The sequence below is a fragment of the Chlorocebus sabaeus genome, chromosome 28 (assembly GCF_047675955.1).
Source record: "Chlorocebus sabaeus isolate Y175 chromosome 28, mChlSab1.0.hap1, whole genome shotgun sequence".
NCBI classification, from domain to species: domain Eukaryota; kingdom Metazoa; phylum Chordata; class Mammalia; order Primates; family Cercopithecidae; genus Chlorocebus; species Chlorocebus sabaeus.
Window position 1 is genome coordinate 15,812,301 of NC_132931.1, and position 26,765 is coordinate 15,839,065.

Genomic DNA, 26,765 nt, shown 5'->3' on the forward strand with positions numbered 1-26,765 from the left:
GAAAAGAAGGAGTAAAGGGTTTATTCTGCATTCATCTTGAGCTCAGTAAATCTGCATTTTACGTAAGATAAACATGTGAAAAGAGGGAGTAAAGAGTTTATGCTGCATTCATCTTCAGCTCAGTAAATGTACATTTTACATAAGATAAAGTAAACATGTGCAAAGGGGGAGTAGGGGAAAGGGGCCATGCTGCATTTATCTCAGGGTAGGTGGAAGGATGATTTATGGTCTTGTGCTTGTCCTATCCATGTGAAAATAAGCTGGTAATCGACATTGTCAGTGTGAGATTTAGCAGAACTTGCTTTTAGGGCTAGTTTATAGGGGGAGATGTATCCTGAAAGAATTAGGGGCTCACTTTGTGAGCAACTTGTGAGGGAGACCATCTGGGAAAATATGTAAACTTCTATCATGATGGGCACCTGGCTTATGCATGAGGCTAGAACACAGGGTTATGAAAATATAGATCTCCGTGGCCGGGTGTGGTGGTTCACGCCTATAATCCCAGCACTTTGGGAGGCGAGGGTGGGAGGATCACGAGGTCAGGAGATCAAGACCATCCTGGCTCACATTGCGAAACCCCATCTCTACTAAAAATACAAAAAATTAGCCGGGCATGGTGGCGTGCACCAGTACTCCCAGCTACTCGGGAGGCTGAGGCAGGAGAATGGTGTGAACCTGGGAGGCAGAGCTTGCAGTGAGCCGAGATTGAGCCACTGCACTCCGGCCTGGGTGACAGAACGAGACTCTGTCTCCAGAAAAAAAAAAAAAAAAGAAAGAAAATATAGCTCTCTGCTTGGGAACAAAAGGGAAGGCAGTATTGCATGACTGTTTCCAAGCTTGACTTTCTCTTTGGCAGAGTGAGTTTGGGGTCCTGAGACTTTATCTTCTTTCACAATACAAACATGCTGGCGTATGGATCCTATCTTTTAAACAAATTTTCAATATGGGTGGCAAACACAGGAAAAGATGCTTAACATTATTCATCATTAGAGAACACAGATTCAAGCCACCGTGAGGGCCCAGTGGCACACGCCTGTAGTTCCACCCACTCAGGATACTGAGGCAGGAGGATCACATGAGCTCAGGAGTTTGAGGCTATAGTGTGCAATGTTCGTGCTTGTGAATAGCCACTGTACTCTAGCCTGGGCAACATAGCAAGACCCTGTCTCTAAAATTTTCTTTTAATTAAAAAAATAGGCCGAGTGTGGTGGCTGACGCTTGCAATTTCAATGCTTTGGGAGGCCGAGGCAGGACGATCACTTGAGCCCAGGAGTTTGAGACCAGCCTGGGCAACATAGTGAGACCCCGCCTCTAACAACAACAATAAATTACAAATAAATAAACAAAACCACAATGAGATGCCAATACCCATTAATGAAAATGCCCAGAATGAGGAAGGCTGACCCATGCCAGGCATTGGCGAGGGCATGGGAGGAACTGGAACCCTCCTTCCCCGCTAAACTCACTTTCCTCGGAATAACAAATGCATTGCTCAAGTACTGAGCAACTCTCTTGGCTCTCCTTCCACTCTTCAACGTGTTTTCCTTCCTGAATGTACATTTCCTTTGGAAAACACAGTGGAAGTGTCGATCACATGACCCAGATGGTTCTATGCCAACTTCCTCCCCAAGAACTGGGATTCTTTTTTTTTTTTTTTTTTGAGATAGAGTTTCGTTCTTGTTGCCTAGGCTAGAGGGCAATGGCGCGATCTCGGCTCACCGCAACCTCCACCTCCTGGGTTCAAGCCATTCTCCCACCTCAGCCTCCCGAGTAGCTGGGATTACAGGCATGCAGCACCAAGCCTGGCTAATTTTGTATTTTCAGTAGAGATGGGGTTTCACCATGTTGGTCAGGCTGGTCTCGAACTCCTGACCTCAGGTGATCCACCCGCCTCGGCCTCCCAAAGTGCTGGGATTACAGGCGTGAGCCACCGCCCTCGGCCAGAACTGGGATTCTTAAAGGACACCTCCGTCCCATCCTGCTAAAAACCAGCCACAACTATAACCACCACCACCTGTGGCGCACACATTTGGTGTCAGCATTAGTGAAGCACCTCCAGGCTACTACATTTGAGGACTTCTTGCCAAGAAGTTCTCCAGCAGTTTTCACCCAAAACCTATTCTTGCTGTTTTTGCTATCTGGCCAACCCTGTGGTCACTAAATCAATGTTTCAGTTTTTGAGCAGGGGCAAAAATATATATAGATATATAGATAGATATAGATACAGATATAGATACATATTGGGAGAGCCCCAAACTGCTTAGGCACGTGTGAAATGCTATAGCAGAAAAGAAACAAAACGCTATAGGACGCTGATTTTTTCATGAACAAGAAATGTGAGCGGCTCCGTCTCAACTTACGGATGAGCTGGAGGCAACATTTAATGAAGACTTAAGTGAGTTAATTAAGGAGAAACTGCAACTAAACCGCACATAATAGGAGAACCAGCATCTCTGGCTCCAGAGCCCCGTATTTTTCTCTGTCTGCACTTGTCCATGATGTGGGTTCCCTGGCGGGGCGGGGGTCTCCCTGTATTGGTCAGACGGCCCCATGAGATTCAGATCCCAGGAAAAACCATCCAATAAAAAAAACATTGGCCGGGCGCTGAGGCTCAGACTGTAATCCCAGCACTTTGGGAGGCCGAGGCGGGCGGATCACGAGGTCAGGAGATCGAGACCATCCTGGCTAACATGGTGAAACCCCATCTCTACTAAAAAATACAAAAAATTAGCCGGGTGTGGTGGTGGGCGCCTGTAGTCCCAGCTGCTCGGGAGGGTGAGGCAGGAGAATGGCGTGAATCCGGGAGGCAGAGCTTGCAGTGAGCTAAGATTGCGCCACTGCACTCCAGACTGGATGACAGAGCCAGATTATGTCTCAAAAAAAAAAAAAAAAAAAAAAAAAAAGCTTCAAGACCTGGGACAGATGTCGGAGTTGAATTCAGAGGATTGTTCCAAAGCCTCAAGAACTCTCATGCTGGCCGGGTGCAGTGGCTCACGATTGGAATCCCAGCACTTTGGGAGACCGAGGTAGAAGGATTGCTGCAGGCCAGGAGTTTGAGACCAGCCTGAGCAGCATAGTGAGACCCCATGTCTACAAACATTTAAAAAGTTAGCTAGGCCTGGTAGTGCGTGCCTGTAGTTCCAGCTACTTGGGAGGCTGGGGTGGGAGGATTCCTTGAGCCCAGGAATTCACGACTGCAGTGAGCTACTATTGTGCCACTGCACTCCAGCCTGGGTGACAGAGCGAGAACCTGTCTCAAAAAAATAATAATTTCAAAAAACCCTCATGTTCTTATCTAGATATGACCTTGAATTGACAGAAAGAAGCTCAGGAGACAGGAGATCCCATCCTGCCTTTGGCTTTTCTAGCTGTCTGACCTGGGGAAATTGACTTAATCTCTTAAACATCAGTTTTCTTATTTTTATTTTATTTATTTATTTTTTGAGAGACAGAGAGTCTGGCTCTGTGCCCCAGGCTGGAGTACAGTGGTGTGATCTTGGCTCACCGCAACCGCCACCTCCTGGGTTCAAGCAATTCTCATGCCTCAGCCCCCCGAGTAGGTGGGATTACAGGCCCATACCACCATGCCCAGCTAATTTTTATATTTTTAGTAGTGATGGGGTTACACCATTGCTACATTTCACCTGGCCATCGTTAGCCAGGCTGGTTTTGAACTGCTGACCTCAAGGGATCCACCCACCTTGGCCTTTCCAAGTGCTGGGATTACAGACGTGAGCCACTATGCCCAGCCTGATGTCAGTAAATTCTTTTTACCAACCCTGCAATCGACCACTTCCTGGTGCTGGGGCTCTGAGACCTTGCTCACCTCAAGTGATCCACCTGCCTCGGCCTCATGAAGTGCTGAGATTACAGGTGTGAGCCACCACGCCCAGTGAGTTTTCTTTTTTCTTTCTTTTTTTCTCTTTTGAGACGGAGTTTCACTCTTGTTGCCCAGGCTGGAGTGTAATGAGGCGATACTGGCTCACTGCAACCTCCGCCCTCCAGGTTCAAGCAATTCTCCTGCCTCAGCCTCCTGAGTAGCTGGGATTACAGGCATGTGCCACCATGCCTGGCTAATTTTTGTATTTTAACTAGATACAGGGTTTCATCTTGTTGGACAGGATGGTCTCAAACTCCTGACCTCGTGATTCGCCCGTCTCAGCCTCCCAAAGTGCTGGGATGACAGGTGTGAGCCATCATACTTACCCATAACATGCTCACATTTTCATTTACCTTCTTGAACATATCAAACAGTTACAGTAGCTGTTTTAATCTCTTTATTAATTCTATCTTTGTCATTTCATTTCATTGGTTTTTCTCCTCTTCCTGGGGTATAATCCTTGCTTCTTGGCATACCTGGTGATTATTATTTTTTAGAGACAGGATCTTGCTGCGTGGCCCAGGCTGGAGTACAGTGGTGCCACCATAGCTCCCTGCAGTCTCAACCTCCCGGGCTTCAGCGATCCTCCCACCTCAGCCTCTCAACTGGCTGGGTCTACACGTGTGCACCACCACCCCTGGCTAATTTTTTAGTTTTACTTTTGTAGAGATGATGTTTTCCAGTCTGGTCTTGAACTCCTGGCCTCACTATGTTGCCCAGTCGGGTCTTGAACTCCTGGCCTCCAGCTGTCCTCCTGCCTCAGCCTCCCAAAGTGCTGGGATTATAAGTGTGAGCCAACACTTCCTTCCATCTGGTATTTACTGGATACCAGGTATTGTGAATTTTACCTGGTTGGGCGCTGAATATTCTTCTGTTTAAAAAATATATTCTTGAGCTTTGTTCTGGGACATGGTTAAGTGACTTGGAAATAGCATAATCCTTTTTCTTTCCTTTTTTTTTTTTTGAGAGGAAGTCTCAGTCTGTCACCCAGGCTGGACTGCAGTGGCACAATGTCAACTCACTGCAACCTCTGCCTCCTGGCTTCAAGTGATGCACCCACCTCAGCCTCCCGAGTAGCTGGGACTACAGGTGCGCACAACCACGCCTGGCTAATTTCTGTATTTATAGTAGAGAGGGGGTTTCACCATGTTGGCCAGGCTGGTCTCAAACTCCTGACCTCAGGTGATCCGCCCACCTCGGCCTCCCAAAGTGCTGGGATTCCAGGTGTGAGCCGCCACGCGCAGATGCGTGATCCTTTTGAGACTTGCAAAACTAGAGCAACCCTTAGTCTGGGGCCAATTCCGCCGCCCCACGAAGGCAATGCCCCTCTGAACGCGTGACTCAATGCCCCAGGTATTAAGAGGCTTTTCACTTTGTCTGCTGGGAACATGAACGGTTCTCAGCCTTTTGTGGGCTTTGGAATTATTCTGCCTGTTTCTATTGTGTGATTCTTTCCCCTGACCTTGCTTGGGTAATTTCCTCCTGTGCGTGAGCTGATCCAACTCAGCTCCAGAGTCAAGAGGTATCCTTCGCAAAGCGCCAGAGTTTGTTTTTTTGCACATCTCTCCCGTGGGATTCCATCCTGCAAATTCCAGCTGCTTTGGCCTGCTCAAACTTTTTTTCTTTTTTTTTTGGAGACGGAGTCTCGCTTTGTGGCCCAGGCTGGAGGGCCATGGTGTGATCTTAGCTCACTGCAACCTCCACCTCCCAGGTTCAAGTGATTCTCGTGCTTCAGCCTCCTGAGTATCTGGGATTACAGGCATGCACTACCATGCCCAGCTAAATTTTTTGTATTTTTAGTAGAGACAGGTTTTCAACATGTTGGCCAGGCTGGTCTCGAACTCCTGACCTCAAATGATCCACCCACCTCAGCCTCCCAAAGTGCTGGGATGACAGGTGTGAGCCACCGTACCTGGCCAGGCCTGCTCACACTTTCAGCTCTGTCTCCTGCACTCAGGGAGACCACTGGGCTCTGCCCGGCTGCCCTCCTCCCGTGGCACCTGGAAAATTTGCCTCATTGGTTTCTCCTGTGCCAGAGATCACGGTCTTTAGTGCTGTCTATTGACTGGTGTCTAAAAACTCCTTTTCGTATGTATTGTACAGTTTTGTAGGTATTTAAAGCCAGAGGGTTAATCCATCTTGGCCATAAGTTGGGGAAGTCTCCACAATTTTTAAAACAGTTTGGGAGGCTGTGGTGGGAAGATTGCTTGAGGCAGGAATTCGAGACCAGCTTGAGCAACTCAGCAAGAACCCCCATCTCTACAAGAAAATAAAAATACTAAAATTAGCCGGGCGTGACAATGTACGCCTATAGTCTCAGCTACTCGGGAGGCTGAGGTGGGAGGATTATAGTCTCAGCTTCTCGGGAGGCTGAGGTGGGAGGATCGCTTGAGCCCAGGAGATCAAGGCTGCAGTGAGCCATGTTCACACCACTGCACTCCAGCCTGGGTGACAGAGTGAGACCTTGTCTAAAGAAAAAAATAAAACATTTTAAGTTCCTGGAAGGGTGAGTTAAAGGCTATATAAAGAATTAAAGCTTTTTTAAAATCACATTCCCAAATTATTGGTCAAAAGGGAGCAGTTGGCAAGGTGTGGTGGCTCATGCCTGTAATCCCAGCACTTTGGGAGGCCGAGGCGGGTGGATCACCTGAGGTCAGGAGTCTGAGACCAGTCTGGCCAACATGGCAAAACCCCATCTCTACTGAAAATACAAAAATTAGCCAGGCATGGTGGTGCACACCCGCAATCCCAGCTACTCAGGAGGCTGAAGCAGGAGACTCACTTGAACTGGGGAGGCAGAGGTTGCAGTGAGCTGAGTCAGCGCCTCTGCACTCCAGTCTAGGTGACAGAGCAAGACTCCATCTCAAAAAAAAAAAAAAAAAAAAAAAAAAGAATTAAAGCTTTTGGTGGCTCACGCCTGTAATCTCAGAACTTTGGGAGGCTGAGGTAGGCAGATCGCTCAAGCTCAGGAGTCCAAGACCAGCCTGGGCAATGTGGTAAAACCCCATCTCTACAAAAAAATTAAAAACTTAGCCAGCCTTGGTGGCTCACACCTGTAATCCCAGCTACTCAGGAGGCCGAGGTGGGAGGATCACTTGAGCCTGGAAGGTTGAGGCTGTAATGAGCCCTGATTGTGCCACAGTACTCCAGCCTATACAGCAGAGCAAGACCCTTCCCAAAAACAAAAACAAACTGCTGTTTCACGTGTTTTGTACAGTTGTAGGTATTTAAGGCAAGAAGGGGAGATGTCCACAATTTCTGTAAACGTTTCAAGTTCCTGGAAGGGGAGGTGTGGGTTAGAGGCTATAATAAGTATTAGGGTTTTTGATAATAAGAAAATATGGGCTAAGCATCGTGGCTGTAATCCCAGCACTTTGGGAGGCCGAGGTGGGTGCATCACTTGAGGTCAGAAGTTCGAGACCAGCCTGGCCAACATGGCGAAACCCCATCTCTACTAAAAATACAAAAAAAAATTAGCCAGGTGTGGTGATGGGTGCCTGTAATCCTAGCTACTCAGGAGACTGAGGCAGGAGAATCGCTTGAACCCAGGAGGAGGAGGTTACAGTGAGCCGAGATCATGCCATTGCACTCCAGCCTGGGCAACAAGAGCAAAACTCCATCTCAAAAAAAAAAAAAAAGAAAAGAAAAGAAAAAAAAAGGGCATATATGTGTGCGTGCAACAGAATACAGAATATTTATTTCCAGAGGAACCCTGACTTCTCCAGGCTCCTCGGTTTATCCTTCCTTGTGGGCATGAATTACGCAGCTGCCTATAGATGTCACCAGAGGAAGGCACGTTGGAGGGAATAAAAATCCCAGAACGAGAACCACAGCACCACGGCAGAGGGCCAGAGCATGAGTGGAAAGGCCGGTGTCAAACGCAGAAGCGGGTTTTGTTTTAAATCACGACATCTAATGGCTCACACCCGCAATCCCAGCATTTTGGGAGTCTAAGGTGGGAAGATGGCTTGAGCCCAGGAGTTGGAGACCAGCCTAGGCAACATAGCGAGACCCTGTCTCTACCAAAAATAAAAAAAAAAGTCGGGTGTGTGGCATGCATCCACGGTTCCAGCTACTCGGGAGGCTGAGGCAGGAGGATCGCTTGATCCCAGGAGTTTGAGGCTGCAGTGAGCTCTGATCACACCACTGCACTCCAGCCTGGGTAACAGAGACCCTGTCTCAAGTAAAAAATAAAATAAAATGAAAAATAAAATTAAAATAAATAAATAAAATGAAATAATAAAATAAAATGACATCAACCCACAGAACCCAAATCTTTCCCCAGGGTAGAGTGATGCCGTCACTGAAACAAACATGACCATCAGCAGCCAAATTAAACGTGGGCCAAGGGGAGAGTGCGTGAGGAAAGATTCGGTTATGCTTGGGGATTTGGACCAGTTTAGTTGAGGTCAATTTTTTCAGATTTTTCTTTTCCAAAGCTGGTTCTGGAGCGGAGTTCAGGAGCACGCTCTTCACAAAGAGGCTCTCTGTGGGTCGGCCCTGCTCGGTGGGATTTCATTAACGTCACCAACTTCATTCTCCAAGATGCTGAATGTGCAGCGTCCATCAGTGAACGAGATCCGAGGTCTCATGAAGTCAGCTTTCTGGTGAAGGAGAAAAGAAACACAAATAAACAAGCAAATAAACGCCCGAGGCGGAAACAAGATGGCGTGAGGGTCAGGTTCCTTGAACTCATGTTCTTTTTTTTTCTTTTATTTTCCTTTTATTTTCTGAGACAGAGTGTCATGCTGTCACCCAGACTGGAGTACAATGGCACGATCTCAGCTCACTGCAAGCTCCGCCCCCCAGGTTCAAGCGATTCTCCTGCCTCAGCCTCCTTAGTAGCTGGGATTAGAGGCACCTGCCACCATGCCGGGCTAATTTTTGTATTTTTAGTAGAGATGGGGTTTTACCATGTTGGTCAGGCTGGTTTCGAACTCCTGACCTCAAGTGACCCACCCACCTTGGCCTCTCAAAGTGCTGAGATTAGAGGCGTGAGCCACCGCACTCGGCCAAGCTCATGTTCTTGAGTCACCGTCTGTCCTTTATAGAGAAGCAGTTTGGAGATTTCATCATATGTGTCTGAGGCCGGGTGCTATGGCTCACGCCTGTAATCCCAGTAATCCCAGTACTTTGGGAGGCTGAGACTGGAGCATTGCTTGAGCCCAATAGTTCGAGACCAGCCTGGGCAACATAGTGAGGCTCTATCTTCTCAAAAAATAAAAATTAGCCAGGTGTGGTGGTGCATGCCTGTGGTCCCAGCTACTTGGGAGTCTGAGGCAGGAGGATCACTTGAGCCCAGGAGGTCGAGGCTGCAGTGAGCCATGATTGCATTGCTGCATTCAGCCTGGGTGACAGAGCAAGACCTTGTCTCAAAATAAAATAAAATAAAATAAATTGTCTGAATCTCTTTTTGGCAAAGCAATCTGACAATGTTTCTTGTTTCAGAGAATCAAGAATATTCTCTGAAAGAATCAAGCTTATTTTCAACCTAAAAGCCAACTAACTCTCTCTCACAGGGGAATACTGTGCGTGGTGATTACTGCAGTGTGTGTGTGTGTGTATGTGTGTGTATGTGTGTATGTGTGTGTATGTGTGTGTATGTATGTGCATGTATGTGTGTGTGTATGTGTGTGTGTGTGTGTGTGTGTGTGTTAAAGACTGCTTTGTCATGCAGACTACAGCTCCAGCCTCACCTCACTGTAATTTACTGTGGATATTTTGCATTATGTAGGCAGCACCTTGTACAAAACAGGAGATTTGCGGGGGGCAAAAAAAAATCCAGTCCCAACTCAGGTGTGCTATAAACTGGCTGACCTCAGATGAACCTTGTTATCTTGCTGAGCCCAGGTTTTCTCAACTACAACCATAATAATAAGACTTTGCCTCTAAGTTCAGCATGGGGAATAATGACCGTATGAAAATACAGACTCAGCCTGGGCAACATCGTGCGACACCTGTCTCTGCCACAAATTTAAAAATTAGCCAGGCACAGCGGCTCACGCCTGTAATCCCACTGCTTTGGGAGGCAAGGAGTTTGAGACCAGCCTGGGTAACACAGCGAGACCCCATCTCTGCGAAAAAGTCAAAAAGTTAGTGGGGCATGATAGCGTGCGCCCGTAGTCCCAGCTACTTGGGAGGCTAAGGCAGGAGGATCGCTGGAGCCCAGAAGTTCGAGACTGCAGTGAGCTATAATTGCACCACTGCACTCCAGCCTGGGTGACACAGCAAGACTATGTTGCCTCTGCTGGTCTCGAGACACCCTTGTAGTCTGCTGTCCCCTCCATGTAGGATGCAGTTACATTGATAATCTTCATCGTTTTACAGATGGGGAAATTGAGGCTTGAATGATTTACCCAAAGTTAGCAAATGGTAGAGCTGAGACTTGAAGCAAGCTGACTCTGGCATGTTCATCTTAACTCCCTGGAGACAAGGAGCTCAGAACCCAGTGGCCTGGCTGCCGCCAGGAGTGAGGAAAGGGAAAAAAAAAATTGCAACCTGGCTTACTCTTTTGTCTCCAGTGGAAAGAAAGAGGCAGAAGTGGATATTTCAAGATGTTGTTGTTGTTATTATTATTACTGAGGCAGCGTCTCACTCTGTCTCCCAGGCTGGAGTGCTGTGGTGCAATCTTGGCTCACTGCAACCCCCACTTCCCAGGCTCAAGCAATCCTGGCACCTCAGCCTCCCGAGTAGCTGGGACTGCAGGCACGTGCCACCATGTCCGGCTAATTTGTTTTGTAGAGACGGGGTTTCACCATGTTGCCCAGGCTGGTCTCGAACTCCTGAGGTCAAGTGATCTGCCTGTCTCGGCCTCCCAAAGTGCTGGGATTATAGGCATGAACCACCATGCCCAGCCAAGACATTATTCTTTTGTAAACATAGTTGCTCTTAGCATATGGTTCTCAACTGATGGGCGTGTGTGTGTGTGTGTGTGTGAAGTTCTCTCTGGAAAACTTTTCTCTGGGAGAAAATTCTAGATTTCACTGTTTTACATTTCAAAGTTGCCAGTTTGTTAAAAAATCAGGCTGAGAAGGAACACATTAGGACAAAAATGTGACAGACTGTCATTAAAGCAAGCAAGACTAAGGATGGAATTTTACAGACTTTGCAGAGAATTCTCGGATCAACCTATGGACGCGGCGGCTGATTTTAACAGGAGCTGCAAGAAGAGTCTAATCCCTTTTGTCACAAATGTATCTGGGGCCAGAGCCCGATTTCCTGCTGCCCTTGGGGGACTTTTTAATCATTTTTTTCCTCCAAGCTTAGAGTATACATCAAATCCCAGGTCCACACTGACCCCCACTCTGGGCTGGAAGGGCCTGAACTCTCCCAAGAGAGTGGGGGTGGAAGAGAAGCTGGGAAATGCAAAGTCATTTGATGGGTGTGACACCGGGCACAGGTTGACCATCAAGCCAGGGAGGAGGCCTTTATGCCCGAAAGTCCCTGAGCCTGTTCCAGGGATGGGGTGAACCACTCCTGTACCCACCCAGGCTAGCCTAGGTGTGCTGTGTGCCGAGGAAGCTTCAGGGAAGAGAGAGGGAGGACAGAGGGAGCTTGGATGCCCAGGAGTTGTTCAGTAAAGCGAACGGAAAGCGAATATTCCAGTCTGGGACAGTCAAATCACATGAGAGAGGAAAGCCGATTGTCACGGAAGGTTGAGGGCCAGGGCTAGGGAACGGAAAACCACACGCTCAAAATCCTGGTCAGTGCGTGTCCACCTTAATGGGTGCGTGTCCACCTTCCTCCACTGTGGGGCCAGCGCGGGGCCAGAGCCCCGGCTGGGAGGGGATCCTACACTTATTTTTTTTTTTTTAATTGTGGTAAAATATGCGTAACATGAAATTTGCCATTTTAGGCCGGGCGCGGTGGCTCAAGCCTGTAATCCCAGCACTTTGGGAGGCCGAGACGGGCGGATCACGAGGTCAGGAGATCGAGACCATCCTGGCAACATGGTGAAACCCCGTCTCTACTAAAAAAAAATACAAAAAACTAGCTGGGCGAGGTGGCGGGCGCCTGTAGTCCCAGCTACTCGGGAGGCTGAGGCAGGAGAATGGCGTAAACCCGGGAGGCGGAGCTTGCAGTGAGTTGAGATCCGGCCACTGCACTCCAACCCGGGCGACAGAGCGAGACTCTGTCTCAAAAAAAAAAAAAAAAAAAAAAAAAAAAAAAGAAATTTGCCATTTTAGCTATTTTTGAGGGTACAATTCAGTGGCATTTGCTACATCAAAAATATTGTGCAACCGGGCTGGGCATGGTGGCTCACGCCTGTAACACCAGCACTTTGGGAGGCCGAGGCAGGCAGGAGGTCAGGAGTTCAAGACCAACCTGGCCAACGTGGCAAATGTCTGTCTCTACTGAAAATACAAAAATTATCTGGGCATGGTGACGGGCACCTATAATCTCAGCTACTCAGGAGGCTGAGGCAGGAGAATTGCTTGAACCTGGGAAGCAGAGGTTGCGGTGAGCCGAGATCATACCACTACACTCCAGTTTGGGTGACAGAGCGAGACTCTCAAAAAAGAAAAAGAGAGAGAGAGAGAGAAAAAAAATATTGTGTAACCGTCACCACCACCCATCTCCAGAACTCTTCCATCTTCCCAAACTGAAACTGTCCCCATTAAACCCTCACGCTCCATCCCCCTGACCCCCAGGCTCTGATAACCAATATTTCACTTTTTTACTGTCTCTATCAGTTTGACTATTCTAGGTACCTTATATAAGTGGAATCATGCTGTATTTGCCTTTGTTTTTTATTTTTTTATTATTTTTTTTTAACGGAGTTTTGCTCTTGTTGTCCAAGCTGGAGTGCAGTGGCGTGATCTCAGCTCACTGGAACCTCCACCTCCCATGTTCAAGCGATTCTCCTGCCTCAGCCTCCTGAGTAGCTGGGATCACAGGCACACACCACCACGCCCGGCTAATTTTTTTGTATTTTTAGTAGAAACGGGGTTTTGCCATGTTAGCCAGGCTGGTCTCGAACTCCTGACCTCAGGTGATCTGCCCGCCTTGGCCTTCCAAAGCGCATGAGCCACTGTGCCCGGCCTTTTTGTTGTTTTTCTGAGACAGAGTCTCACTCTGTCACCCAGGCTGGAGTGCAGTGGCACAACGTTGGGTCACTGCAACCTCTGCCTCCTGCGTTCAAGCAGTTCTCACGATTCAGCCTCCCAAGTAGCTGGGATTACAGGCGTGTGCCACCACACCCAGCTAATTTTTTGTATTTTATCAGAGATGGGGTTTCACCATGTTGGCCAGGCTGGTCTCAAACTTCTGACCTCAAGTGATCCACTTACCTTGGCCTCCAAAGTTCTGGGATTACGGTGTGAGCCACCACACCCGGCCATATTTGCCTCTTTGTGACTGACTTATTTCCTCCCCTCCCCCTACTCCCTTCCTTCCCTTACTTTCTTTTCTTCTTTTTCTTTTTTTTTTTTTTTTTTGAGACAGGGTTTGCTTTGTCCCCCAGGCTGAAGTGCAGTGGCATGATCTCTGCTCACTGCAACCTCTGCCTCCCTGGCTCAAGCAGTCCTCCCACCTCTGCCTCTCTAGTAGCTGGGACTACAGGAACACACCACCACACTTGGCTTTTAAATTTTTTGGTAGAGACGAGGTCTCACTTTATTGCTCAGGCTGGTCTTGAATTCTTGGGCTCAAATGATCCTCCTACCTCAGCCTCCCAAAGTGCTGGGATTATAGGTGTGAGTCACTGCGCCCAGCTGTGACTGTCTGATTTCACTGAGCATGATGTCCTCAAGGTTCATCCACACAGCAGCAGGTGTCAGCATTTATTTCCTTTTTAGGGCTGCATAATATTTCATTGTGTGGATAGACCACATTTTGTTTATCTATTCATTGGTAGGTGGACTCCCGGGTTACTTCTACCTCTTGGCTATTGTGAATAATGCTGCTATGAACATGGGTGTACAAATATCTGTTAAGGACGGGTACAGTGGCTCATGCCTGTAATCCCAGCACTTTAGGAGGCTGAGGTAGGAGGATTGCTGGAAGCCAGGAGTTTGAGACCAGCCTGGCCAACATAGCAAGACCCTATCTCTACAAAAAAACAAAAAACTTAGCTGCACATGGTGCGGAATGCCTGTAGTTCCAGCTACTTGAGAGGCTGAGGCAAGAGAATTGCTTTAGCCTGGGAGGTTGAGGCTGTAGTGAGCTATGATCTAGCCACTGCACTCCAGCCTAGGGGACAGAGTGAGACCCCATCTCAAAAAAAAAAGGTTAAAAAAATCTCACAAATATCAGCTGGAATTCCTGCTTTCAATTCTTTGGAGCATCTACCCAGAAGTGGAATTGCTGGATCTACTTTTTTTTTTTTTTTTTTGAGACAGAGTCTTGCTCTGTCACCCAGGTTAGAGTGCAATGCCAGGATCTCAGCTCACTGCAACCTCTGTCTCCCAGGTTCAAGAAGCAATTCTTACGCCTCAACCTCCCGAGTAGCTGGGGCTACAGGCGCCCACCACCACGCTTGGCTCATTTTTGTATTTTTAGTAGAGACAGGGTTTCACCATGTTGGCCAGGCTGGTCTCGAACTCCTCACCTCAAGTGATCCACCCGGTTCGGCCTCCCACAGTGCTGGGATTACAGGCATGAGCCACTGTGCCCGGCCTACTTTTGTTTTTGAAGTGGGTTGGGCTGGGCCTGGGTTGCTCAAATCCCAGTATAGCACTGGCATAGGATGTATCACTGTCCTCAGTTCCCAGCACTTGGGTCTCCTCAGCTGTGAAAAGGGATAGTGATAATAGTGGCAATCACAGGGTTGTTGTGAGAGATACTTAAGATTTTGTAGAAACACCCACACAGGCTGGGCGTGGCGGCTCACATCTGTAATCCCAGCACTTTGGGAGGCCAAGGTGGGAGGATCACTTGAGTGCAGGAGTTCAAAACCAGCCAGGGCAACACAGTGAGATCTCGTCACTACAAAAAAGTATAAATTGGGCGGGCGTGGTGGTGTGCACCTGTAGTCCAAGCTACTTGGGAGGCTGAGGTGGGAGGATTGCTTGAGCCTGGGAGGCAGGAGGCCGAGGCTGCAGTGAGCTGTGATTGCGCCACTGCCTTCTATCCTGGGCAACAGAATGAGACCCTGTCTCAGAAAACCAGAAAAAAAAAAAAAAAAGAAAGAAATTATGATTTCAAGACCCAAGGAAATTGCTTGTTAATTTTTTAAAATAATCTTTTAAATAAATAATTTAAAAACGAAACACCCACATATTGTGCACATTGAACGGTGCCTGGCACCCGCTCAGCTTTGAATCATTTCTGCCATGATGGTGCCATCAAATCCCCAGGGAAGGGGAAGCAGGCGCCCTCACGGCCACCAGGGGGCGCCGCTGCACAGCTCTGAGTCCTGGCTGGGCCAGGCTGGCATCTCCACTGCCCATCACCTCCCACCATTGTCCCCCTCCGTCTTCAGGCCGGGCCTCCACTTTCTCCTCTCACCCATTCTGCTATTACTTCACACTCTCATCCCTCCTACGTCCTTACTTTCACCCAGGATCAGAAAGTGCCCCACAGTGTCCAGGCCACATCATCTTGTCCCATGCCCTATGTCCCTTCCCTCCCAAGGGAAGCTTTAGCCCATACCTTGCACCATTTATCCGGCCAAGGGCTCTCCCTCCGCAGGTAATGACCTTGTCCCTTCTATCTCTGGATGGTTTCTCTGAGGGTCAGGTGAAGTCATGTGTGGGGAAGTCGCTCATAGAGACACACCAGGGTCTGGTGCAACGGCTCACACCTGTAATCCCAACACTTTAGGAGGCCAAGGCAGGAGGATCGTTGGAGGCCAGGAGTTCCCACCCTGGGAACAATGGCAAGATCCCATCTCTACAAATAACTTAAAAATGAGCCAGGTGTTGAGGCATGAACTTGTAATCCCAGCTACTCAGGAGGCTGAAGTGAGAGGGTCGTTCGAGGCCAGGAGTTTGAGGCTGCAGTGAACTATGATCACGCCACTGCACTCCAGCCCAGGTGACAGAATGAGACCCTGTCTCAAAAATAAATAAATAAATAGGTAAATAAAAATTAGCCAGGTGGGGTGACACAAGCCTATAATTCCAGCACTTTGGGAGGCTGAGGCAGGAGGATTGCTCGGGGTCAGGGGATCGAGACCAGCCTGGGCAATATCTCTATAAAAAAATTTAAAACTGAACCAGATGTGGTGGTGGGCATCTATAGTCCCAGCTACTCAGGAGGCTGAAGCGGGAGGATCACTTGAGGCCAGGAGTTCAAGGCTGCAGTGAGCTATGATTGCACCACTGCATTCCAGCCTGGGTCACAGAGTGTAACTGTGTCTCTAAAACAAAACAAAACCAAACCAAACCACAGCCCGGAGGTGGTGGCAGCATTGGGGCAGCTGCAGTGAGCCTCAGGCCAGAGGCCCATGCCTTCCTCAGGAGCTCTGAGGAGTCCTTCCCGGTCAGAACGCACTCCAGGAATTGCACTTTTCCAGCAGGGCTGGTGAGGTGTCCACAGACCTGAGCAGACCTGGCCCCTGGGAGAGAGGCCTGTGGGCATCGAGGCCAACTCTAAAGGGGTAGCTGCATTTGTAGCCCAGCTCCTGGGCACTTACTAGGCCCGAATGTGGGCTCCGCGTGGCCAGAGAACAGGAAAATGCAGATTGTTTTTTCACAGGAAATCTCCAAATGTTTGAGTATTGGCAGTTAGTTACAATTATTTTCAAACTCTTCATGGGCCAATCAAGGCAATCTACAGCCAGGCTTGGCCTGTGGGTACCATTTTGCAGCCTCTGATGGAAGCTTTTTTGTTTTGTTTTTGAGACAGAGTCTCGCTCTGTCGCCCAGGCTGGAGTGCAGTGGTGCAATCTCGGCTCACTGTAAACTCCGCCTCCCAGGTTCATGCCATTCTCCTGCCTCAGCCTCCTGAGTAGCTGGGACTTCACGCACCCATCACCATGCCCGGCTCATTTTTTGCGTTTTTGGTAGAGACGGGGTTACACCGTGTTAGCCAGGATGGTCTTATCTCCTGACCTCGTGATCCGCCTGCCTAGGCCTCTCAAAGTGCTGGGATAACAGGCGTGAGCCACTGCGCCCGGTTGACGGAAGCTTCTTGAAGACACTGGTCAGTGCTAATGGTCAATGCCTTGTAGCACTGACTACAGGGATAACCTGAGTTTTAAGCTGCCTGGGTGATCTTTATTTTATTTTTATTGTTAATGTTTTAATTTTTTTTTAGGGGCAGGGTCTTGCTGTGTTGCCCAGGCTGCAGTGCAGTGATGTTATCATAGCTCACTGCAGCCTTGACCTCCTGGGCTCATGCAATCCTCCCGACTCAGCCTCCTGAGTAGCTGGGACCACAGGAACTTGCAAACATGCTAGGCTAATTTTTTAATTTTTGGGGGGTGTGTGGGAGGGGTTGGTTCTCACTGTGTTGCCCAGGCTAGCCTCAAACTCCTGGCCTCAAGCAATCCTCCCTCCTCTGCCTCCCAAAGTGCTGGGATTATAGAGCTGAGCCACTGTGCCCGGCTGAGCCTCACTCCTTCTCATGGAAGACTTTTTGCCCGAGCACTGATAGACACTTGGTAACCCCACTATAGCGTGGGCACTGGGCTCTTATAAACAGGGGGCATCACATTCTCCCCTTGGTCACCAGGATGACATTTCTGGGTGCACACAAGAAATGTCAACTGTGCTGGGTGTGGTGGCTCATGCCTGTAGTCCCAGCTCCTTGGGAGGTTGAGGTGAGGGGACCGCTCGATCCCAGGAGTTTGGCATTCATTGGTGACCTCCCAGGAGCAGGGGACCACCAGGTTGCCTAAGGAGAGGTGAACCGGCCCAGGCCAGACACGGAGCAGGTCAAAGCTCTCGAGCTGATCAGCAGTGGGATGACACCTGTGAAGAGCCTCCGCCCTCCAGCCTGAGCCACACAGTCTCTACTGAAATTCAATTAATACAATTATGCTTTAATATAATCTAATAATGTCAACTCGCACACAGATTCTTCAACCACCCAGGAAAGGCTGACCTCACACTGCACATGGATGGCGTGACATCTCCTGAATGCGGGGAGAGCGAGCTTGTCCTCGCAGCCACATCAACAGAAGCCAGAGACTGGGGCCAAGAAGAAAGACCCTGCGGGGCTGGGCTGGAAAGCCCTGGACGCCCAGCTCTTCACACCCACTCAGTGCGTGTGATCACAGCTGTAGGATCTCGAACAGATGCGCTTGGCAGATGGCCTCTGAAGGTGGTGAAATGGGGCTTCACGTGGCCAGCTGGTATCTGCATGCAATAAGAAGCCGGGTGCTGCCACCGCCCTCCCCCTGTTTGTATCCAGGGGACGGGACTTCTTGTGGAGGTCCCGGTTAGTCTTTTCTTCTGACCCCAAGCAGGCAGCTGGATCAAGTTGTCCTGAGAAGGTGATCCATTTCCCTAGTTGGGGGTGTGCAGTGCTGAATGCAGCTCTCCCAGACACATTTATTCCATATACACCCCCTTCCCAAATTCCATGGAATGAACGAAGTCAGATTTCAACAAGGATGACTACAGCCCAGGGCGAAATAACTCTGGTCTTCCCTCTCTGTAGCACCCCAAACTGTTTATGTTTTATTTTTTATTTCTTCCTTTTTGAGACGGAGTCTTGCTCTGTTGCCCAGGCTGGAGTGCAGTGGTGTGATCTCGGCTCACTGCAACCTCCGCCTCCCAGGTTCAAGCGATTCTCCTGTCTCAGCCTCCCGGGTAGCTGGGATTACAGGCGTGCACCACCACGCCTGGCTGATTTTTGTATTGTTAGTATAAATGAGGTTTCGCTATATTGGTCTGGTTGGTCTCGAACAACTGACCTCAAGTGATCCACCCGTCTCAGCCTCCCAAAGTACTGGGATTACAGGCATGAGCTACCACACCCAGGCTTCGTTTTTCTTTTGAGACAGGGTTTTGCTCGGTCACCCAGGCTGGAGTGCAGTGGTGCAGTCATAGCTCACTGCAGCCTCAAAGTCCTGAGTTTAAGCAGTTCCCTTGCCTCAGCCTCCCAATGTGCTGGGAGCTCAGGCATGAGCCACCACACTTGGCCCAAAACCAAGCTTTCATATCCCAAGCGCTGACCTTTATTAAGTCTAGCCTAATCCTCTATCGTCTCCTAAGCGTCCCTCATGAGTGATCACTTCTGAGTCCTCCCACATGGAGAGCTCACCCACTAGGGGCATATTTTTCTCATTGGAAAAGCATGGTTATTGGAAATTTCCTCTTTTTTAGAAGAACAGGATTGGAGGTGCTCTCTGGGGTGTCCTCCTACCAAGCTGGCTATTGAAGGCCTCGTGGTGCTCGGGGAGCACGGACGACACTCACCGTTGCTTCAGCTTCATCTTGAGCCCAAACAGCGTCTCCACCACCCAGGTCTCCTCAGGCTCAGGGGCGAGCTCCTTCTCTGGCTCCTCCTCAGATTGGTCCGACCACTCCCTCTTCCTTTTCCAGCAAAGGGACCTACATGAGGGGCTGGGATCTACCCCAGGGGCTGAGTAAAGAAACCAGACCACCGTGTAATGCTTCTGCAACTGATCACCTTAGACCCCGACCCCAAACCTCAAAGCACTCTCTATCCTCCCCAGCCTTGCAGACTGCTGGCTTCTCCAAGCCATCTTTCTGACTTTCTCCTCTGTCAACCCCACGTGCTTCTCCTTCTCCTTCCCATTCTTCCATTTCTCTGTCCTCAGAACATTTCCTCATGTCCTTCCCTGGTCCCTGGCTCTCTGAGTCCCTCTTTTTGTTTGTTTGTTTGTTTCGAGACAGAATCTTGCTTTGTCTCCCAGGATGGAGTGTAGTGGTGCAATCTCAGCTCACTGCAACATCTGTCTCGCGGATTCCAGTTATTCTCCTGCCACTCTGGTAGCTGGGATTACAGGTGCCTGCCACAATGCCCAGCTCAATTTTGTACTTTTAGTAGAGACAGGGTTTTACCTTGTTGGCTAGGCTGGTCTCAAACTCCTGGCCTCAAGTGATCCTCCTGCCTTGGCCTCCCAAAGTGCTGGGATTACAGGTGTGAGCCACAGAACCCAGCCTGAATTACTCCAGACTGGAGTGCAGTAGCGCAATCTGGGCTCACTGCAACCTCTTCCTCCCAGATTCAAGCGATTCTCCTGTCTTAGCCTCCCGAGTAGCTGGGATTACAGGCACGCACCATTACCGCCCAGCTAATTTTTGTACTTTTAGTAGAGATGGGGTTTCACCATGTTGGCCAGGCTGGTCTTGAACTCCTGACCTCAGGTGATCTGCCTACCTCGGCCTCCCAAAGTGTTGGGGTTACAAGCGTGAGCCACCGTGCCTGGCCCCCTTCCTTCGTCTTAGTCAATCCTATCCCACCTCTTCTTCCTCCAGTCACCTCACCTGATGGTCCCAACACTTCATCATCCACCACCTCCCGGAGGGGGTACCCTGAGGTGCTCACCTGGGGGCTCTCCTCCTCATCCTCGGTGAGCAGGATGGTCATGATTTTTCCCAAAATCTGTCCCATCCCATGGACTGAGTCTCTGTTCTGTCCAAGGCCTTTTTCTGGACTCTGTTAGGAGCCAGAAGAGTGTGTTATGAATTCTCGAGGCTGGGAGAAGTCAGGAGTGGAGAACAGCTCTGAGAAGATGCTGTTGTCCACCTCAGCTCCCAGGCACCCACGGAGTCCGGTCCTTCCAGTTAGGAAGGTTGGAATCTCTGATGTCATTGGCCATTCCAACCTGGCAACCAGTTTGAAGAAAAACACATGTAACTGCCAGGCTGATCTCTTGTCCCGGAGATGCTGGGTGAATGGTAGCTCCTGCCACTGTCCGGACCTCAGACCACTGTCCACAAGCATCTTCAGGGTCTCCGCATCCCTCTGTTCCCTGTCCCAGCAGAGGCTGTGTCCTCTCCACTCAAAGCCTGAAGCATGGTGGGGTCTCCTCTTCTCTGTACATGCCCATTTCAGAGTCCAATCTGGTGGGAGAGGGAACAGGGTGGGAGAGAAAACTAGGGTAAGCAGAAACGATGAAACCTGACAAGAGTGAGATGATCATGTACAAGAGATCCCAGGAACTTTGACTTGATGAAAAAGTCACATCAGAACACTCAATTTGGCAGAGCTTTTCTGCCGAATGTCCACTGACATTCACTGTCCGAGATTCTGTACTGGGGGCACACGCGTCCTCTGCCCTAAGAGGAGACATTTTGAGGCCTGAAAATCATAGGAAACTGCCCATGAGCTCACACATATTTCTACTGGTGTCCCCAATTTCAGGGAGTCCGTGGATTACCTAAAGCCAGCCCCTCTAGTATGGCTAAGAAACTCTAGTCTATATATCACGTTTTATATCACATGTATTGCTCTGCACTCAGAAATTTCCCTACCATTTATGGATTCTATGAATAAAATATCACATGTACAAAAAGACTAAGTCGAAAAATCTCAGCTGTGTGCAGTGGCTCATGCTTGTAATCCCAGCACTTTGGGTGGCCAAGGGAGGAAGATTGCCTGAGGCCAGCAGTTCAAGACCAGTGTAGGCAACATAGCAAGACCCCATCTCTAAAAAAACAAAACCAAACTAAATTAGCCAGGTGTGGTGGCTGGCACCTGTGTTCCAACAACTTGGGAGACTGAGGTGGCAGGAGGATTGCTTGAGCCCCGGAGTTAGAAGCTGCAGTGAGCTATGATCTTATCACCGCACTGCAGTCTGGGCAACACAGCATGACTTTGTGTCAAAAAAATTTTTTAATAAAATATATGAGTTGTATGACATTCAGAGACCACCCAAAGAACCTGTGGGGTCTTGCTCTGTCGCCCAGGCTGGAGTGTAGGGGTGCAATCTCAGCTCACTGCAACCTCTACCTCTCAGGTTTGAGCCATTCTCCTGCCTCCGCCTCCCAAGTGGCTGGGACTACAGGCATGCGCCACCACATCTGGCTAATTTTTAGATTTTTAGTAGAGATGGGTTTCACCATGTTGGCCAGGCTGTTCTCGAACTCCTAACCTCAAGTGATCTGACCACTTCAGCCTCCCAGAGTGCTGGAATTACAGATGTGAGCCATCACACCTGGCCAAGGTCTTATTAAAACAATTTTTGCCAAGACCAGTGTCCTGAAGTGTTTTCCCTGTGTTTTCTTCTAGTAATGTCATAGCTTTGGGTCTTACATTTAAGACTTAAATTCATTTCGAGTTTATTTTTGTACATGATGAGAAATAGGGATCAAGTTTCATCCTTCTGTTTATGGATACCCAGTTTTCCTACCATTTATTGAAGAGACTGTCCTTTCCCCAATGAATGTTCTTGGTACCTTTGTCAAAAATGCATCCACCATCCTGGCTAACACGGTGAAACCCCGTCTCTACTAAAAAAAATACAAAAAACTAGCCGGGCGAGGTGGCGAGCGCCTGTAGTCCCAGCTACTCAGGAGGCTGAGGCAGAAGAATGGCATGAACCTGGGAGGCGGAGCTTGCAGTAAGCTGAGATCCGGCCACTGCACTCCAGCCCGGGTGACAGAGTGAGACTCCGTCTCAAAAAAAAAAAAAAAGGCATCTACTGGCCAGGCACAGTGGCTCACGCCTATAATCTTATCACTTTGGGATGGTGAAGTAGGTGGACTGCTGGAGCCAGGAGTTTGAGACCAGGCTGGGCTCCGAGGTGAAACTGTGTTTCTACAAAAAAATACAGACACACACGTGTGCGCGCACACACACACACACACAAACATAGCTTGGTGTGATGGTACACGCCCGTGGTCCTGGCTACTTGGGAGGCTGAGGTGGGAGAATCACCTGAGCCTGAGGAGGTCAAGGCTACAGAGAGCTGAGATTGTACCACCGCACTCCAGCCTGGATAACAGAGTGAGATCCCATCTCAAAAAAAAAAAAGACTTCACTGTAGATGTATGGATTTACTTCTGGGTTCTCTGTTCTGTTCCATTGGTCTTTGTATCTGTTTTTATGACAGTGCCATGAGGCTTTAATTCCTGTAGCTTTGTAGTATATTTTGAAGTCATTTAGTGTGACGCCTTCAGCTTCGTTCTTGCTCAGGACTGCTTTGGCTATTTGGGGTTTTTTGTGGTTCTATACGAATTGTAGGATTGTTTTTGCTATTTCTGTGAAGAATTGGTATTTTGATAGGGATTGCATTGAATCTGTAGATTGCTTTTGGTAGTCTGATCATTTTCACAGTATGAATTCTTGCAATCCATCAGCATAAGGTATCTTTCCGTTTTTCTGTGTGTCCTCTTCAATTTATTTCACCAGTGTTTTATAGTTTCCCTTACAGAGACCTTCTCCTCCTTGGTTAAATTTACTCCTAGGTATTTTTTTATAGCTACTGTAAATGTGATTGCTTTCTCAATTTATTTTTCAGCTAGTTCACAGTCAATATACAGAAGTAGTGTTGATTTTTGTCTGTTGATTTTTATATCCTGCAACTGTACTAAATGTATCAGTTCTAAAAGTTTTTTTAGATCCAGGCCTGATGGCTCACACCTGCAATCCCAGCACTTTGGGAGGCCGAGGTGGACAGATCACAAGGTCAGGAGTTCGAGACCATCCTTGCCAACATGGTAAAACCTCATCTCTACTAAAAATACAATAATTAGCTGGGCATGGTGGCACGTGCTTGTAATCCCAGCTACTCAGGAGGCTGAGGCAGGAGAATCGCTTGAACCCAGGAGTCACAGGTTGCAGTGAACTGAGACTGCGCCATTGCACTCCAGCCTGGGTGACAGAGGGAGACTCCATCTCAAAAAAAAAAAATTTTTAGTAGAGTTTTTAGGATTTTCTATATATAAGACCATGTTGTCTTAAAACAGGGATGATTTGACGGCTCTTCTCTAGTTTGAATTCCCTTTCTTTCTTTCTCTTGACTAACTGCTCCGTCTAGGACTACAGACCTCCGTCTAGTACTATTGAATAAGAGTGGTGAGGGTGGGCATTTATACCTTGTCCCAGTTCCAAGAGAAGAAACTTTAAGCTTTTCCCGATTCAGTGTGATGTTAGCTGTGGATTTGTTACATGTGGCCTTTATTGAGTTGACATACATTCCTTCTCTGCCTACTTTTTTCAGAGTTTTGTCATAAAGCAATGTTGAATTTCATCAAATGCTTTCTCCTCATCTCTTGAGATGATTACATGGTTTTTGTCCTTTGTTCAGTTGATGGGATGCATCACATTTATTGATTTGCAAATGTTGAACCATCCTTGTATCTCTGGGATAAATCCCACTTGATCATGGTGAAGGATCTTTTTAATGTGCTGCTGGATTTGGTTTGCTAGCATTTTGTTAAGGATCTTTGCATCTATGTTCATCAGGGATACTGGTCTGTAGTTTTCTTTCTGTGTTGTGTTCTTGTCTGGTTTTCATATTAGGGTAATGCTGGCCTTGTAGAAAGACTTTGGAGGAATCCCTTCCCCTTTAATTTTCTGGAAGAGTCTGAGAAGAATTTGCATTGGTGCTTCTTTAAATATCTGGTAGAATTCAGCGGTGAATCTGTGGTTTTTCTTTGACAGACTTTTTTTTTTTTAGTTTCTCTCTTTCTGCACAGGCTGGAGTGCATTTGCATGATCTTGGCTCACTGCAAGCTCCACCTCCCAGGTTCAAGTGATTCTCCTACCTCAGCCTCCCGAATAGCTGGGATTATAGGTGCGTGCCACCACGTCTAATTTTGTCTTTTGTTGTTTTTTGTTTGTTTGTTTGTTTTTTGAGACAGAGTCTTGCTCTGTCGCCCGGACTGGAGTGCAGTGGTGCTACTTCAGTGGTGATTTCCGAGATTTTGGTGCACCTGTCAACCAAGCAGCCTACACTGTACCCAATGTGTAGTCTTTTATCCACTCTCATCCCAACCTTGCCTCTGAGTCCCCAAAGTCCATTTTTTTTTTTTTTTTTTTTTTTTTTTGAGACAGAGTCTCGCTCTGTCGCCAGGCTGGAGTGCAGTGGCGCGAACTCAGCTCACTGTAACCTCCACCTCCAGGGTTCAAGTGATTCTCCTGCCTCAGCCTCCAGAGTAGCTGGGATTACAGGCGCCTGCCACACTGCCCGGCTAATTTTTTGTACTTTTAGTACAGCTGAGCTTTCACCATCTTGGCCAGGCTGGTCTTGAACTCCTGACCTCAGGTGATCCACCCGCCTCAGTGTCCCAAAGTGGTGGGATTACAGGCATGAGCCACCACGCCAGGTTGACTATGCTTTTCTTAAGCCACCAAAGTGGTAGAATGTCATCCCGATATGGGACCTCTGCCTAGGGGGGCGTCGGGTTTCGATTGAGGGCTGTCTCCCTGGGGATGTCCTTCCTAGAGGCTCGGCGACCTCGTGCTGTGACTCTGTGATGACCCCGCGGCCTCTTCACCCGTGCAGCTTCTCCCTCGTGTGGATCCGGTGATGGCGGATGAGGTTCGCCTTCTGGGAGAAGGTCTTCCCGCAGTCGGAGCACTGGTACGGTTTCCCCCCAGTGTGGGTCCGCCTGTGCGGCAGGAGGCAGGAGTTCTGGGAGGACGCGTTCCCGCACTCCGCGCGGCCGTGGCGCTTCTCCCCGGTGTGAGTCCTCCGATGCAGGATGAGGTGGAACTTCTGGAAAAAGGCCTCTCCGCAGTCGCCGCAGCCGTACGGCTTCTCCCCCGCGTGGATTCGGAGACACGATTTCCGGGAGAAGGACGGCCCGCATTCCCTGCAGCCGTACGGCTTCTCCCCCGCGTGGGAGCGATGGTGCTCGATGAGGCGCGACTTGTGGGAGGTTTTCTCACACTCGGAACACCTGTAAGGCTTTGCTCCCGCGTGAACTGTCCCGGGGACACAGAGGCCTGTCTTCTGGAAGATCGTTTTACCCCTTCTGCCGTCTCTACCGGGTTTCTCCTTTGTGTGAGTTCCCCGTTTGTCGGGCAAACCTTCTCCCTGGAACCACGCCCCCGTTCACTGCACGCAAAGGATTTCTCCGCGGTGTGGACCCCGTGATGCACCATGAGGGCCGATCTGCAGGAGAAGGCTTTCCCACGCTTGGTGCATGCGTGGGGTTTCTCACTACTGGCTCCTTGATCTGCAGGAAATCCCTCGTCACAGCTTAAAACACTTCTACACTGGTGACATCCGCGTGCATTCGCTCCTGAAGGTGGAGTTTCAAGTTTCGAATAGAGGAACAAGTTTCCACCGCCGTCGCACTCAAATCTCCTCCTTGCCAGGTAGGCGTTAGGAGTGAAGTCCAGGTTACACATCAGACTCTTTCCGCACAAGTCACCTGTGTGGACCTGCTGTTTTGATGGAACGAGGTTTGGGCTCTGATGGAGTTTTTTTCCTAGTTGATTACATTCATGAAGCTCATTTCGGGTCCAGTCTTTCTTGTCTATGAATGTATCACTCAAACGTTGGTCTTGGTGTTGCTGTTGGCTACCTGGCTGGGTAACAACTTGCCAAACTTCTAGAAAAAGATAACACAAACTTTTTGTTTTGTTTTGTTTTAGATGGAGTCTCACTCGGTTGCCCAGGCTGGAGTGTACTGGCGTGATCTTGGCTCACTGCAATTTCTGCCTCCCAGGTTCAAGTGATTCTCCTGCCTCAGCTTCCAGAGTAGCTGGGATTACAGGTGTTGGTCACCATGCCCAGTTAATTTTTGTATTTTTAGTGGAGGCCGGGTTTCACCATGTTGGCCAGGCTGGTCTTGAACTCCTGACCTCAGGTGATCTGCTGGCTTCGGCCTCCCAAAATGCAGGGATTACAGGCATGAGCCACAATGCCTGGCCATAAATTTGTTAATCTTGGAGTATTGTATCACAAAACTACTGCAGAAAAGCTTGAAGGGAGGATTCATTTTGTGGTTTCAAGTCTTAATTGCCTGTAATCCGAGCTGCTCAGGAGGCTGAGGTGGGAAGATCGTTTGAGCCTGGGAGGTTGAAGCTGTAGTAAGCCATGATCACACCACTGCACTCCAGCCTAGGTGAT

General features: G+C 48.9%; 2 protein-coding genes and 1 pseudogene across 8 annotated transcripts in view; 1 reads left to right on the forward strand and 2 right to left on the reverse strand.

Annotated features, from left to right (window-relative positions):
- Positions 1-19,347, reverse strand: part of LOC140710623 (putative oncomodulin-2) — a 39,617-nt gene extending 20,270 nt beyond the window's left edge. The window contains exons 1-2 of the mRNA XM_073012836.1: positions 19,189-19,347; positions 8,413-8,484 (exon numbers count right to left, since the gene is read on the reverse strand). The gene's annotated coding sequence lies outside the window, so the exon portion shown is untranslated. The remainder of the gene's footprint in view (positions 1-8,412; positions 8,485-19,188) is intronic.
- Positions 8,195-13,959, forward strand: LOC140710591 (uncharacterized; annotated as a pseudogene).
- Positions 19,348-24,714: 5,367 nt separating the features above from the next.
- LOC119622700 (uncharacterized) overlaps positions 24,715-26,765 on the reverse strand; it is a 65,943-nt gene continuing 63,892 nt past the window's right edge. For 5 of the 7 annotated variants that reach the window (XM_073012816.1, XM_073012812.1, XM_073012809.1 and 2 more), the window contains one exon: positions 24,715-26,244. In XM_073012816.1, coding sequence (XP_072868917.1) covers positions 25,127-26,244 — 1,118 coding nt within the window. In that variant the 3' untranslated portion in view covers positions 24,715-25,126. The remainder of the gene's footprint in view (positions 26,245-26,765) is intronic. The other 2 variants (XM_073012811.1, XM_073012810.1) reach the window with 2 other exon arrangements.